The sequence below is a fragment of the Lonchura striata genome, chromosome 4, assembly GCF_046129695.1.
Source record: "Lonchura striata isolate bLonStr1 chromosome 4, bLonStr1.mat, whole genome shotgun sequence".
Lineage (NCBI taxonomy): Eukaryota > Metazoa > Chordata > Aves > Passeriformes > Estrildidae > Lonchura > Lonchura striata.
In genome coordinates, this window is record NC_134606.1 from 63,749,427 (window position 1) to 63,764,898 (window position 15,472).

The 15,472-nt window shown below is 39.8% G+C and overlaps 1 protein-coding gene across 2 annotated transcripts in view; it reads right to left on the reverse strand.

Moving 5' to 3' along the window:
* Positions 1 to 8,135: 8,135 nt before the first annotated feature.
* The window catches only part of LRBA (LPS responsive beige-like anchor protein), a 363,130-nt gene continuing 355,793 nt past the window's right edge, over positions 8,136 to 15,472 (reverse strand). For both annotated transcript variants that reach the window (XM_021541470.3, XM_077783018.1), the window contains 2 exons: positions 11,625 to 11,776; positions 8,136 to 9,662 (listed from right to left, as the gene is read on the reverse strand). In XM_021541470.3, coding sequence (XP_021397145.2) covers positions 9,572 to 9,662; positions 11,625 to 11,776 — 243 coding nt within the window. In that variant the 3' untranslated portion in view covers positions 8,136 to 9,571. The remainder of the gene's footprint in view (positions 9,663 to 11,624; positions 11,777 to 15,472) is intronic.

A 15,472-nucleotide genomic window follows, 5' to 3' on the forward strand; every position in this document is an offset into this window, starting at 1 on the left:
TTCGTTTCTTTGAGAGCTCAATTATTTTGTCAGCAACACTTGTCTTACTCCCCCTGGAGAGACTGAACAATTAGATGCCTACCAAAACAATTTAATGGAATTAATTTGAGGGATTCCCATAAACTTCATTGTTTTAAAGTTCATTGCTTCCTATGAAAGCCATGATTAAACATGGTTGTTTTACCTTTTGAAGAGCATTTAAAGAATCAGAAAATGCCAAGTGATAACTTAAGGCCATGGCAGCTGAAAGATGTGCAACATCTTGGCAAGAAGATGGTATTAAAGGTAAGAAAACATGGAATGTCTTAAATTATGATAAAAAGGTTGGGCTACAACCAATCCTTGCTGATTAACTTCATTGTGGGTTCCCTGGAGTAAGTTCAATATACTTGAAGAGTATGGGAATAGCCTTTCTGTAAAATAATTTGGGTTTTGGTACAGTGCAAAAAGATGAAGCTATCACTCCAACCTTAATCAGAAGAAAAACTTCTCATTCTGATTCTGGTAAGAGTCTGTAGCTGGCTGGCTGTATGGTTGGTGATTTCTGCAACAAGTCTCAGACTCCAAGTAAATAGAGATGGGTTGCTGGGAGATTTGGTGGTTGAGGTTGCTTGGGGCATAACAATCATGAAAATATAGAATTCTCAATATTTGGTGAAGTCAGGAGGAACATTAAAAAGACTTTTGTACTGAACTTTCTGAGGGCAGACTTTGGCCTGTTTAGGAGGCTTATTCAAAGAGTTTCTTGGGAAGCAACCCTTAAAAGCAAAGGAGTTCAGGAAAAATGGATGTGTTTCAAAACAAGAGATCTTGAGGCCACAGGAACAGACTGTCCTTGTGTGCTGAAAGATGAGGTGACGAGGCAAACACCCAGCCTAGATGGGCAAGGAGGTTTTGGAGGAACTTAAGAATAAAAAGAGGATGTATCATCTTTGGAAGGAGGGTCAGGTCTCTCAGGAAATATTTAAGGGGGCTACTAAAGCATGCAGAAGAAAAATTATGGAAGCCAAAGCTCAGTTGACTTTGGTAAAGGAAAAAAAAAATGTTTTTACAAATATATTAACAATAAAAGGAAGGGTAAGATCAGTCTTTGTTCTGTAGGAGGGAACTTGGTAACAGCAGATAAAGAGAAGGCAGAAGTGCTTAATGCCTTTTTTGCCTCAGTTTTTAGTGGGAAGATGACTTGCCTTCAGGAAAACTGTCCTCTTGGGTTGGTCAATGGTATCAGGGAGCAGAATGGTCACCCCGTTATTCAGGAGGAGGCAGTCAGAGAACTGCTGAGCAGCTTGGATGTTCATAAATCTATGGGATCCACCCCAGGGTGATGAGAGAGCTGGCAGATGAGCTCTCCATCATTTACCAACAGTCCTGGCTCAGTGGTGAGGTTCCAGATGAAGCTGGCCAAGGTGACACCCATTCACAAAAAGGGTGGGAAGGAGGATCCTGGTAATTATAGACCATTCAGCCTGACCTCAGTACCTGGTAGGGTTATGGATCAGTTTATATAGTGAGTGTCATCACACAGAACTTATGGGATGGCCAGGGTATCAGACCCAGCCAGCATGGGCTTAGGAGGGGTAGGTTGTGTTTGACCAACCTGGTCTCCTTTTATGACCAAGCAACCCACCTGGTGGATGCAGGAAAGGCTGTGGATGTTGTTGATTCCATGTTCAGCAAGGCTTATCACACTGTCTCCCACAGCACACTCCTGGAGAAGCTGCAGCCCACGGCTGGGACAGGAGCACTCCGTGCTGGGTTAGGAACTGGCTGGATGGCCGGGTCAGAGAGTGCTGGTGAGCAGTGCTGCATCCAGCTGGGGCCAGGCACCAGTGGTGTCCCTCAGGGGTCTCTGCTGGGGCCAGCTCTGTTCAGTGTCTTCATTGATGACATAGATGAGGGGATTTGTTGTACTGTGGGCTGCTCCTCTTGCTGTGATACCCCGAGCGGTGCCGTGCTGGGCAGCGAGAGGGAAGAGAACGGGCGGCCACTCCCTCTGTGAGCTCTGCAGTCCCAGTTGTCAGCGTGGGGACAAACCGAGGCAACATGGGACTTGGGAATGAACAGGATGGTTTTATTCAGTGAGTCCCAACACCCTCCGGAGAGGGCGAACAAAGGTTTTATACCATAACTCAAGAGGCGGGGTATAGGAACAGCAACCAATGAGGGTAGGGCTGGGGAGGAGTCTAAGGAGGGACTAACATAGCACAAACCTATCAGGGGAAACAGGGGAGTGGAGTAACACAAAATAAGCAATAGGGTGTTGAGCCTCACCAAATAGACAGGGAAGGCTCTGGAAGCAGGGGAGGGGACTAGGAGGAATGACAGGGAATGTTCTGGGGAAAGAAGCAGGGAAAGGGAGGATTGACAACTTGGAGAGGAGGGAGTTAGGGAAGAGCTTGGGAAGATTGACAACTGGGGAAGGGAGGAGATTGCAGGGGGGTGAACAGACACAAAACAAATATTCATTAAAAGAAAAAACACACCACCACAGGGATTGAGTCCTTCATTAGTGAATTTGCAGATGACACCAAGCTGGGGGCATGTGTTGATCTGTTGGAAGGGAGAAGGGCTCTGCAGAGAGACCTAGAACAATTGGATGGATGGGCAGAGTCCAATGGGTTGGAGTTTAATAAGTCCAGGTGCCAAGTCCTGCATTTTGGCCACAATAGCCCCTGCAGCGTTATAGACTGGGGACGGTGTGGCTGCACAGTGCCCAGGCAGAAAGGGACCTGGGGGTGCAGTGACAGCCGGCTGAACATGAGCCAGCAGTGTGCCCTGGTGGCCAAGGAGGCCAAAGGCTCCTGGCCTGTGCCAGGAATGGTGTGGCCAGCAGGAGCAGGGAGGTCACCCTTCCCCTGCACTTGGCACTGGTGAGGGCACACCTCGAGTGCTGTGTCCAGTTCTGGGCCCTCAGTTTGGGAAGGATGTTGAGACACTTGAGCAAATCCAGAGGAGGCAACGGGGCTGGTGAGGGGCTTGGAACACAAACCCTGTGAGGAACGGCTGAGGGAGCTGGGGGTGTTTAGCCTGGAGAAAAGGAGACTCAGGGGTGACCTTTTCACTCTCTACACCTTCCTGAGAGGTGGCTGTAGTCAGGTGGGGTTTGGTTTCTTTCACCAGGCAGCAAATGACAGAACCAGAGGACACAGTCTCAAGCTGCATCCAGGGAAATATAGGATGGATATGAGGAAGAAGTTTTTCACAGAAAGCGTAATAAAGTTCTGGAATGGCCTGCTCAGGGAGGCGGTGGAGTCAGCATCCTTGGATGTGTTCAAAAAAAGACTGGATATGGCAATTGGTGCCATGGTTTAGTTAAGGTGTTTAGGGCATGGGTTGGACTGGATGATCTTGAAGGTCTCTTCCAACCTAGTCATTCTATGGTTCTGTGGGTCTCAGCCAAAGAAAGGATGTGGAATCTCAGGTGGAGCAGGCTAACCAGCCACTACAGCAAAGACAGGGAGCCTCCGAAAGAGTGGAACAGACAGATCAGCAGAGAGGGAGCAACAATCAAATAATGAATGCTGGGTTAAGTTCTGTTTTTTCTAAGAGGATGGATGCAGCTATGAAGAAAAAAAACTGCCATGGATTGGTAAGGATTTCCAACAAGTTGTGTTGCACAAATAATTACACATCTATAACAGAAGGGATCATCACTCACCTGGTTCTGCCAGTTCTAAACTACTACCTTGTCTCATGGAAGAAGAGAGTAAAGAGAAATACTCTGAATTCATGTCCCTAAGTTCATCATCCAAGATCAACATCTAAACAATCTTAGACAAGTATTTTGATTCACAGAGCAGATGCAGGTTCCAAAATGCCAATTTAAATATAGTGATGACGGCTGGAAAAGATAATAATATGGCAAACAATCAGTTAAAAACAGGATAGCTGGGAATGTCCTCAACTCTTTGCATAACCTTAACAAAATTATAGCAATATTCCATGCCTTAAAATACTCACACATAAGTTCAGTCTGTGCACAGGTGCAGGAGATATCACACTTTAATGTAAAAATAAAATAAAGATGTGTTGGTTAACTAAAACACTTAATGAAGGTCCCTAAGTATCACATTTGATTTCTTACTTGCTGCACTTTCATTCAGCTCTTCTCTTGTAGTAGAGCTACCAGTTGCTGCTGGAAGAAGGCAAAAACAGTTCTGGTTCACTATTTTTTTTCCTGTTATAAAGGGAAAGAAACTATTATAGAAATGGAAAACAAGTTATATATTTTTAGAAAGAACTGTACAAACACTCAATAGTGACAACTCTACTACTACCATGCCTACATTAAGAAAAAAAAAATTAAATATCCTAATTTTCTAGGTCCTTTGAAAGTGAGTAGGTGTTCACAAAAGTCCAATGAGCCATTCCTGCAGTTCTAGATTTAAAGTCCCAGGACTGAATCCTCTCCTCCTGCCATAAATCAGCATGACACTACATCCACTGATTGATTCCCTTACAGACAAATACCCCCATTCTGGAACAAAAAAAAATTATTTAAAATAATTCTCAAAATACATTAATGAATATGCTGTTTTATGGCATTGGTTTCATGAAGTATTGACTCATTCTTAGTAGCTAATTGTCAAGAATATTTACACAGGTCAGTAAATCCCATTTAATCCTGGTTTTCATATCTTTCTTCCTCCCTGTAGTCACTGGTCTAATTATTATAGCTTGATAGCTATCCTGATTCCTTCACTTTTACATAAATACATGTATTTATCAATAATCTTTGGTTTTATCAGTTTCTAAATGGGAAAATATATTTTGCATTTACTCATTCTTTGTTTCAAGCTATATCCAAACAGTAACTGGAAAGCAGCAGAAATGCACAAAACTAGCAACCAACCCAAAATGCTCATTAAGTAAAACTGATGGTTTTAAGATGACAAAAAAAGACAAGCAAGTCAACTTCAATGTCTAAAGCTACTTCAATGTCAACTCCTACTTGGAAGTCAATTTCAATGTCTAAAGCACAGAAGTAGGTATTTACTTGAGCTTTTCTGTCAGGGGAATTCACTCCAGCAGGATTTTTGTTTACTTTTTAAACTAAATTAGCATTATGAAAAAAAGTACCAGGCAGGGAGTGGTACCTGCAAGCAGCCATGCAACCATCAACTAGGAAGCAATTGCTTCTGGTTTCTATTTTTTTTTTCCCAAAGAGAATTTGAATTTTAAGTGCCTTTGTTTCCTTTGGAAACAGGAAGCCAAGAGTGTGAATTGTGCAAAGTGCAGGTTTCAAAGAAGTACCAAAAACTGTTCCCTCCTCCCCAAAATAACAGGTGAGGTGCTGAATGATTAAACACTGCTTGAATTACACTTTTTGTTCTGTTTTAAATGGTAAGAGTTTGTTTTTTGCAGCTACAGAGGCTTGAAAAAAGCATCCCATCCACACAGGATAAGCAAGGCAAAAAGCAAAAGGGAGAGCAAGGTACAAAGTAATTTCTGTTACTGGACATTCCTATTGCTGATAGCACCAAAGTCTCACCACACAACCAGCCTGAGCTGTGCCTACAACATTTTGCATCTCAGAGCTCACACAGCAGCAAGAAAAATATTAGAATGACTTGAAGAAAAAAAAGAATAAATTATAATTTCTTAAATGTTGTCTATTTAGCAAACAGCAAGTACCACATTTTGGGAACCCCTTTTTGTCTATTCCCACACAATGCAGCATCATTTCCTAAGCACACACCACAATGTCTGATCTAGGGGCAAAGTTTTGTGCAATTTCAGATTTTACTAAATACACACATCTCTTTGGTTTAAAGAATACACTTTCCACTATTATCTCAATTAATTTACAAAAAAAAAAAAAAAGTAGTTGTATTTCCTACAATATATAAATAGTTGTGAAATTTTTTACATTCCTTTTCTAACAATATGCTTCTCAATAATGTCTCAACTGAAAGTACACTATTTACATGTACAAGTTAGGATATATTCTTTCACACTTGTATGTTTTAATCTTTTTTTACCTCATGACAATGGTTGTTTTTGAATTGAGGAGCTTTAGGTTAAACAGTTGAATTTCCGTACATATAAGCAAAATCTAAAACCATTTCTTACTTTTTATTTTTGTACAGAGCTTTTAAAGATCAGCTTTAAATTGTGATGCATCATTAACTGCATTAATTTACTGAAGATCTCAGGTTGGTTCTGCACAAAAGTAAACTATTTTGGATTTCATGTAATGATATATCAGATGGGAAATCCATGCAACTGACTTGTTCCAAGTGTTACACAAACATCCTGTGGGAGAGGTCTCACTGATTTAGAGCAGCATTCTCAGAATGGCTCATCTCTGGTTCTATTTAATGAGGATAAATCCAGTTTCTCAAGAACAATATAGTGATCTGTTACCCCCCTTGAATTATTTCTAGGAAAAAGAAAAAATATGTCATACCGTAAGCACACTGAAATTTCTGTGAATATGAAATTTAGGACATAAAGTGGAAAAACAACAATCTAGATAGTCACCTTAACAAGCCCATTCTTATTCAATACAACTAACAACAATCGCGTCCTGAGTAAAGCTACAATAAAATTCACTTCCCATTACCTTGGGATCAGATCAGCTCTGGGATGTTTACCAGGAACAAAGTGCTGCAGAGAGGTGAAGGACTGCCAAGAGGATGTCAGAGCAAGAAACAATAATAGATACATGCACAGCTTGCCTTCAGGTGTAGGGACAGACAGCACAACACAGCCAAGAACTGCAGAAATATTCTCAAGTCTGAGTATTCATTTACCTGTGCCTGCAGTAGCACCAAAACACAAACTTCCTTCAGAGAAACCTCCATTCTGACTACTCCATCTTCTTTTGCCAGATCCTACAGCATGTCTATCAGCAATTTGCTGATAGAAAATACAAGGAATTTCAAGTTACATTTGCCAAGTACTGCACAACCCAACCAAGCAATACTGCTGCACAGCACTTCCCATAACCACAGCTGGCAGCAGCTCTATTTGAACTCACCAGGGCAGAATAAAGGCCAGCCTAGCACATAAAAAGTGTTCTTCATAAATGCTCCCTGTGCATAAACACATTGGAGGAGAGAGGTCTGTCCCTCTCTTGCGGAATATTCTGTCAATACCAGCCAAATGAGGCCCAGCTGCAGGTTAATGCCTGGCACCTGCTGAGAGCTTTCAGGTGATCCATGCGACCCTGAAGAGAGTAACAAGTAACTGAGGCTCTGGCAATTTAACCCTGTTTTCCATCTCATCACAAACAGCATGAGGTGGGCTACTTCAGCCAAAGCTGAGATCCCAAGTGCACGCCTGGGCCCCGGAGTGGTGTCCAAGGCATTTGGGTTCACCTGTGGAAGGAGGGGATGTCCTACTCACCAGAGCAGTGTCGTCTTCACAGGTCTGCTCACGGAGAAGGTGAAGATGTCCTTTCCCACAGAAGGGCTGCAGCCCTCCAAAAGCAAAACACCACATTGCAGCAGCTGCTGCTTCCCAAGGAGGGTTAGGTGCAACTCAGGACAACACACATAGGGTACAGCTGTGCTTCCAGTTTGGAAAATAATTTTCTGATCCAATAGAGCTCTTTCTAAAACAAACAACCTACCAAATCAACTCCCTGTGAAATATTTTGGCTCCAAGATCAGGAATATTATTTCTATCAAAAATTAAGTGTTTCTTCATAAAGAGAAGATTTTTAGGATTTCCATTTGGCAAAACATACCTCTTTCTTATTTGTTTTCCCTCCATCCAGTCTAGGAAAAATCACCCCTGGCTTGAGACAAACTCAGATTTAAATTCTTCAAGACCATTCCAATTTCCCCTCAAACTCTGCTGATACAAGGCTGTGAATGTTGTTGAACTTCAGGAAATAGGAGAGACAAGTTTTGCATAACAAATGTTCAGTACACAGAGGTCAGTACACCAGGCACTTCCCACAGACATGACCCACTACAGCCTTTGCTTAATTCCATCATCCTTGTACTACACAAAACATGAAAATGTAAGTACTGATACACCACAACCACCTTGGTATGAAAATGCATAAAGCACAGAAAATACCATTTCATACACACCAAAAGTACATTAAATACATCAGCCACAGCACTCCTTTCCTCTGTTAGGAACATATCCTGAATTACAAGAACCCAATACTCCACGAAAGGTCTCAATTACAAATGTAATTTTATTTAATTTATTCACTCAAACTGAATTTTCTCATTCCAAATCTTTACTGAAAGAAAGAGTAGTTAAATGCTTAGAAAAACCAGGAACTGCTCTAGTAGACAGCTAGAGAAATGTATGTATAAATACAAATATGGAATGTAAATTTCAACTCAGAGATCACAACATACAATGGAGATTTTTATGCAATACAGACTTACAAAACAATAACGGTTCTTTTCACAAATATTTTCACAGAGTTCTGCACAGCAATCTTGTAGAAAATAGATTTGTGCAACACCAAAATAACTTATTGTTCCTTAGTATAAATTATTTTTCATTTCCTAAAAGAAGGAGGTAATTTAATATGACTAGGCAGGATCTGACTGGATTTGGTGGTAGCAAAATACAAAAGACATTGTTGCTATAGGCAGGAAAGGAATATGACATGTGCTACAGTATTGCAGGGGCACATTCTGATAAAAAAGAAAAGTGGCCAGCAAATCTTGTGCTTCTGCTGCTGTACAGGGGCTGGGCACCAGCAATCACTGCTGCCTTCCTGCTTTCAGAGTCAACCAGCAGAAATGTACTTTGGAACTTAACCCTGCTAAAGAACACCTGCCTCTGTGGGCTTCTGGCTTGAAGCCTTCAAAATGAGCCTTTCTGATTCAGAGGAACAATCCACATTTTGGTGTGCTTTGAAGGAGATGCCAGGTAGAAACTAAAAAGGATTCACACTTGATGCAACACAAACTCCGTTCCCGATTTCTCTTGTAACTGCACTAAAGATACAACTAAAAAAGAACTAATTGTCTAGAAACATGCTTGAAGAGTAACATTGATGGAAATGATTTGCAAAGTTTAAAATTACATTAACCATAATTTAAATATTACCCCTTGATTCCCAGAAACTTCAGTGCTGATGTAGTACAATCATTTGGAAAAGTACGAGACAAAGTGTGATACGGATAGCACAGATTAAAATTCCCCCAATACCATAATTATTTTCATTATGTTAAAATCATATTTTCCTCAAGATTATAGATAAAGCTTCAGATGGGACATCTGTTTCTTTATAATATAGCTAGAATGTGAGTTTTATCCATGTTTACTTTAGGTTTTGTTTACATACAGGGATCAAAATAGACTTCTCATTGTGACTAAAAATAGAGATTTTTTTTTTTTAACTACAGAACCCAGCAGCTGGTTTTCTGCTTCTTTGCCCTTCCCCCAAAAAAGTCAAGCAAGGTCTACAAAAATAGCAATTAACTTTAAAAAATAGGTTGCTTCTTCCAGCAAATTTAAGTTACATTCAGATGTAATAGAAGTATGTATAAGGAGCTGTGCGGCGGCTCGACCCTGAGGCAGGCAGTGCTGTGTGCAGCTCCCTCCTGGCCACAGCAGCTCCTGTCAGTGCTCGTCCCGGCCTCTGGGAAGGTCAGTACCTGGTTTGGTACTCATGGTGCCAGCGATTGAAATCATTGTAAAAAACCACGATGCTCCCAGATGCCATTCCAGTCATGATACACCTGAGGGAAGTAGATTTACCAGTCAAGAAAAGCACACAAAGCACCCTGAACAGTTTGTGTGGTCAGCCTAAAGCTACACCTGAGAGCTGGACAACAGAACTGCTCACCAGCATTGCTGTCCTGCAAGGCCACTTGGGATTCCCCAGGATTATTTCTTGGCTAGTTTTTGTGGGGGGTATTGGAGAGGGCATGAAGCCCTGATGTAGCAGCAAAGGGAAGGAAGGCCAGGAGAAGCATTCATTTGTTTCAACTTCCCCAATTAAGCACATCTACATGCAGGAATTGGTCATGGGCACAAGCTTTAAGTTGGAAATACTAAAACTGAAGGCTTTGTTTTGGAAACTCTGAAAGCAATCCCTGGGATTTCCCACAGAAACACTCTTTATTTCTGAATTCCTTACCTTTGGCCTGCTACTGGAAATAATTTAGATGTGTTTGAAAAGCCATGACCCTAGCACAATACACAGTCAGCCTCTGGATCATTTTCTCTACCGTCTCATTAAAGTATTAGAAAAGTCAGAACTATAAGGATGTATAAAATCCTGGTATCTGGGGGGAATAAAGCCTTAGAATTAAAAAATTCAGAGTAAAAGGCTGCAAATCTTTCCTTCAAAACAAAGACTAAGTATGAGATCATCAAAACATTGCATTTTGATAGGATCACCTATTTCTTGTCAACAGTAAAATTTTCATTGTTTTTCTAGGCGTTAAAACGCCTTTTAAATATCTCTGAGTGATTACCTGCAATTAATCAGTTATTACTCAGTAAAATACTCTGAGGAAATCTCTTCCTTGTCTTCCAACCCACAGTGCATAGGTTCTTAACTTGAGGCCATGGATAAATTTCTCTATGTCCATATTAAATTTCAATTTGTTAACATGTCATTAATTACAGTTTAAAGATTCTCTAAATGCAAAATTTCCAAGGACTAAAACTCAACAGTTTTTGAAATACATTTAACAGTAAGGGCTTTTTTTTTTTTAAATGGGAAACCACCTCATCCAAAATGCCAATATTCTCTAATTATGCTTATCAAGAAGCTGGTCAGTGTTTCATTGAGGTTCACAGGTTTTACTGGTTTAGATTTTTTTAAAGTTAATTTTGTGTAAGTTTTAGAAACACAGATAAAATTTTTAAAAATATCCAGTATGGATTTTAATTAAGTGGAAGGCTAAGAGTCTCAGCAACATGCTTTACTGTATACTGTAGACATCCATAAGGGATTTAGGAGACAAATCTGCTTGAAAAGTACACAGAAACACCATTTAGTAAATACACCACAGCAAATAAAATCCTAGCCTGAAAGCTAAAGGTGTACAGATGAAATGGGAAACATCCATCTTATAAACAAACAGTATTTCTGTGATAAAAGCACTGAAGTATTGTCAAGTACAGCTGCATTGGAAAGAGCAATGTGAAACGGCAGTAAAAATTTTAAATGGTCATCTTCAGCAGGAGGATTGTTCAAAAAGGGTCATGTATGTGGATAAAATGCTTTTTCTAGAACTGAGAATGACTGATGCTTTAGCAAATATATGGATGTGTGGAGAGAATCTTCTTGTGCAACTATTCCAACTGTTCTATTTTTAACACCAAAGTCTGGAATTAGGAAGGTGATTCGTCTTGTAAGTGAAAAAGATGAAAGCACACACATAATCTTCCACCTCCATGTGACCCACACTGTACATTGATGCAGACCAATAACTCAGCCTATCTTGAAAGTCTGCCAAAGTAAGATTTCTTGGATCTCTCTTCATTCCCCAAAGAGCTGAAATTCTGAAAAAGATTATCTGTCCTAAATATAACATGTTAAGAAAACCACTTTTGCCAGCACAGAATTCTCAAGATAATCCCCAGGATCTGTGACCCACAGAAAATCACAATCAGAACAAAAACAAAAGTTCAATTTAATTTTAAATATGTATTCTCCAATACTCTTTCCAGACCAGACTTGGTCTCACCTTTGGTCATAGGACAGGGCCATGGATCGGATTCCAGCATCACACCCTGGGTAAGCAAAGAGCCGTTTGAGGTCCCACACCTGCCAGACCATGACAACCCCATTGTCTCCACCTGTGAGCAGATACTGTCCATCCCGACTCAGCTGAATGGCCTGGGGGCAAAACACAGGGAGATTGTCAGATAAATGTGTGTGCTGCTCTCATTTCCTCAATTTTCCTTTCAATAAAGGGTTTCATAATGATAGCTGAATGTCCAGGGAGACTTTGATATCAACAAAAACTTTTGGGAAGCAACATTATTGTTATGTTATTTTACCCAGCAAGAGAATTAATGCTACTATGCACAAATCTCCAATACATTAGATGTTACTAGTTAAGTCTCACCTTACCTATGATTTATTCCATGTTCCAAAGATGCAATATGAGGTCAGCCAAAGAAATTTACTCTTCTAATTAGCTAGATTTACAAGATGCAGCAGCATTGGCATTAAAATATATAGCACCTGACATTCCCCCAAGGGTCTTTAATACCAGCCTAACAGAAGCTGAATGTTGACAGGAACGGAACTCTTATATCAATCACTAAAATTAATTTAGACCAGCACTTTTAGATTCCTGCACTGGGTTAATAAAAGAATGATCCACCTGTCTTAACAGAGACTGTGTTTCCTTTTATCATCCATCCTGAAACTGCCTGTGAAAAATTCAATGGAATATACCCTCTTTTGTATGCATCATGGGGACTGATAGCAAATCTGTATTTGAAATCTGTATTTGGGAACCAGATCATAAGAAAGATGGGATATCATTGATTTTCAGAGTCAAGATTTCTTCAAACAGGAATCTTTAATCTATTTCAGTACTTCTTCTGTGCTATTGGGAAAAAATCAAGATACACACTGAATACCCAGAAGAATGATTTTCCTTCTTTGCCTGAAGACTATACCAGATGATACTATCAGATATTAAATGGACAGGATTCAGGAGAAATCTTTCTTAAAGGAAAGATTTTCCCAATGTAAATAAGAGAAAATGGGTCTTAAGAGAACAGAACTTGAAACTTTATTAGAGCAAGTGCTAATTTATGGGTGAGAAAGACCATGACCCATCTAGCCCAGAGGTCTATCTCCAACAAAGGCAGCAAGAGATGCTGCCAGCCTGGTCAGCATACAGCCCTCCCCCCCTGTGCACCACAGCACCCAAAATCACTGAACTAGGAAGATCAGAAAGTTCCTGTTCCCTTTAGTATCTATTTATGGAAATGCTGCCCATGAATTTTCTTAATCTTTTTTTGAGCCTGCTGATGCCTTCTGAGGGGGGAAAGAAATTGGCAGTTTACCACAGACTTTTTCCCTGTTTTGAGGTATCCTATCAATTTCAGCAAGTACACCACAGGTCTCATATTGTGGAGTTTCCTGAATAAGAATTCTCTATTCATCTCAGGCATTGCCTTCATCACTCGGTAAACTTTTAGCATCCCCCACCTCAAAAAGCATGGAATGAAGCTGGTTCCCAACACTAACCCTTGGATGACTCTATGACTGACTTTTCTCACAGCATGTGAGCATTTTTAGCATGTGCATCTCAGTAATTATTACTACAGAAACCCTGAGGAGGATAAAAACTTCATCTGAAAGGAGGCTCTGCCCTGCTGCTGTGCAGAAAAGAAATATAAGCAGTAAAGGATGCCAGGCCCTGATTTTATAGCCTCACCCTCTAACTGTCCAGGAAAAATAAAATGTCTGCAGCATTTTCCAAAGAAACAAAACCAAAAAGTTGAGTGGATTCTCTCATGTCCTTCTGGAATGACATCAGCATGAGCCAACAGCAAGATCAAGACCCTGAAACTACATTTCAGACCATCATTAATAATTCCAGTAAGCCCAAACCTTTTCCTATGCTCTCGTCCTGTTTTCAGGGGCCTCTTCTTCACTCTCTTTCTGACTTTTGCTCCCCAGCTTGACTTCTGTTTTTCCTTCTCTGCTCTCTGCTTTTAGATTTGTCCACAATACTCAGCACAGGAACAGCCTGTCCTTGGTTCTGCTCTTCTTTCTCTTTTGCTTCCTTATTAGTTCTTCCCTTTCCTTGTCCAGGGTCACAACCATCACATTGCTTGCCGTGTATCTTTTGTGCACCTCTTTGTGAGGGATGATTGCAGATGTTCAGTACAGAATGAGGATACTAAGCATTATCTACAAATGTATTTAATTTAAGGTTTGTGAATTAGCTAAATTTGGGCAGGTTTTCAATGAAAGACACACCCTTCACATCAGGATTAATTTGTGATAAATTTCATCTGGCCCAATTTATCAATAGAATGATGTAAGAGTGGAGGATGTTCAGAGCAATGGCTTTTAAATTCCATAAACACACTCTCTACAAACAAACAAACTGATTATTTTTGACTACAACATTGTCAAGGCAAGGATGAGATGATAGTCTGCAAGTAAAATTCCAGCTCAGAGATTTAAATTTAGGAAACAGTAGAAAGAACCAAAGACAGGATTTTGCAAACATCTCTCTATGGAATCTGTAATTATTTTGGCACTTGCAGTCTCTGCTTATACAGGTTTGCAAATATGCAAAACTTTTTACATACTTCAGGGAAAGGAAGTTTGGGGCTTTTTTTAACATAGAGAATTTGCAGCACACACAACACAAAAAATCAGAGAAACTGAAACACAAAGATGCTAAGTTCATGCAACACTGAAGTGTTTATACAGACTGCTGACAAGCCTAGAAACCAAAATATACAGTGTGTGTAAGATACTGCTTTGTGAGCAGCAGTAACTGAAGTCAGACATATTGCACATCTGTATTTTTCTATTGCTGCACTCTATTACTGTGATGCCAAATACATCCTGTAAGAATTATACGATGTGCGACACTTAGATTAAGCTAGAGCTTCTATATTATGTTATAAATTTTAAGTGTTTACTGCAACAATTCCCAAGGAGTCAGAATGGATCACATTTCTGGACTTTTATTTCATACAATAACTTTAAAAGGAGTGTAATTGAAACATAAACATATGGTCTAAACAAAATGTAACACTGAGCAAAAAAGAAAAGATGATAAACCTATTTCAGCTGTGTTTTGAACTAAGATGACGAAACATATATGCAAATTTACACACAATAAAGCAGAACTTGTAGAGTTTTTCCGACCACAGCTAAGTATGGAAAACAGAATACTAACAAAGATTAGAATTGTGTATTCTGAGTTGAAGCTTCTTCCTCTCCCCACAAAAAATAAATGTTGCTTCTATGATTGTTGCTATCAGAAACGTGCTAAGCACCTCGAAAGCACAGGCCTAAGGAGCTTGAAAACTTTAATTTAAAGACTGTCTTAGAAGAGTAGAGTAAGAAAGGGGCAGAAAACAAACTGGTAAGACTGAAAATTATCTAGAACTAGCATGCACTGAGTGGATTATCACAAGATCTAACTAACCACAAAAGTATTAAAGAGATTATTCATTAAAAACAAAACTCAATATGGGGTAGTTTTCTTCTCTATAACAATAGCAGCCTCCTAAGGGTATTTCCAAATTGCAGTGAAGACCGTGACAAATAATTATTTGCTACACATATAAAATTCAGCTGATGAAAATCCATTAACCTTATGGTTATGGTTCACTTGAATTTTATACTTGAGGCTTTTACTGAAGAAATGCTATATTAAAAGGCAAATTAAAGCCATTAATCTTTAACTCTTCCACTACCTGCAATATGCAGTAGGTTTTGTGATCTTTTGATTAAATAAAGTACAGGCTTTGAACCCTTACTAATACTGATGCAATTTTACTAAGTCATTGACTTGTCCTGAAGAAAAAGATGTTGATTTATTTA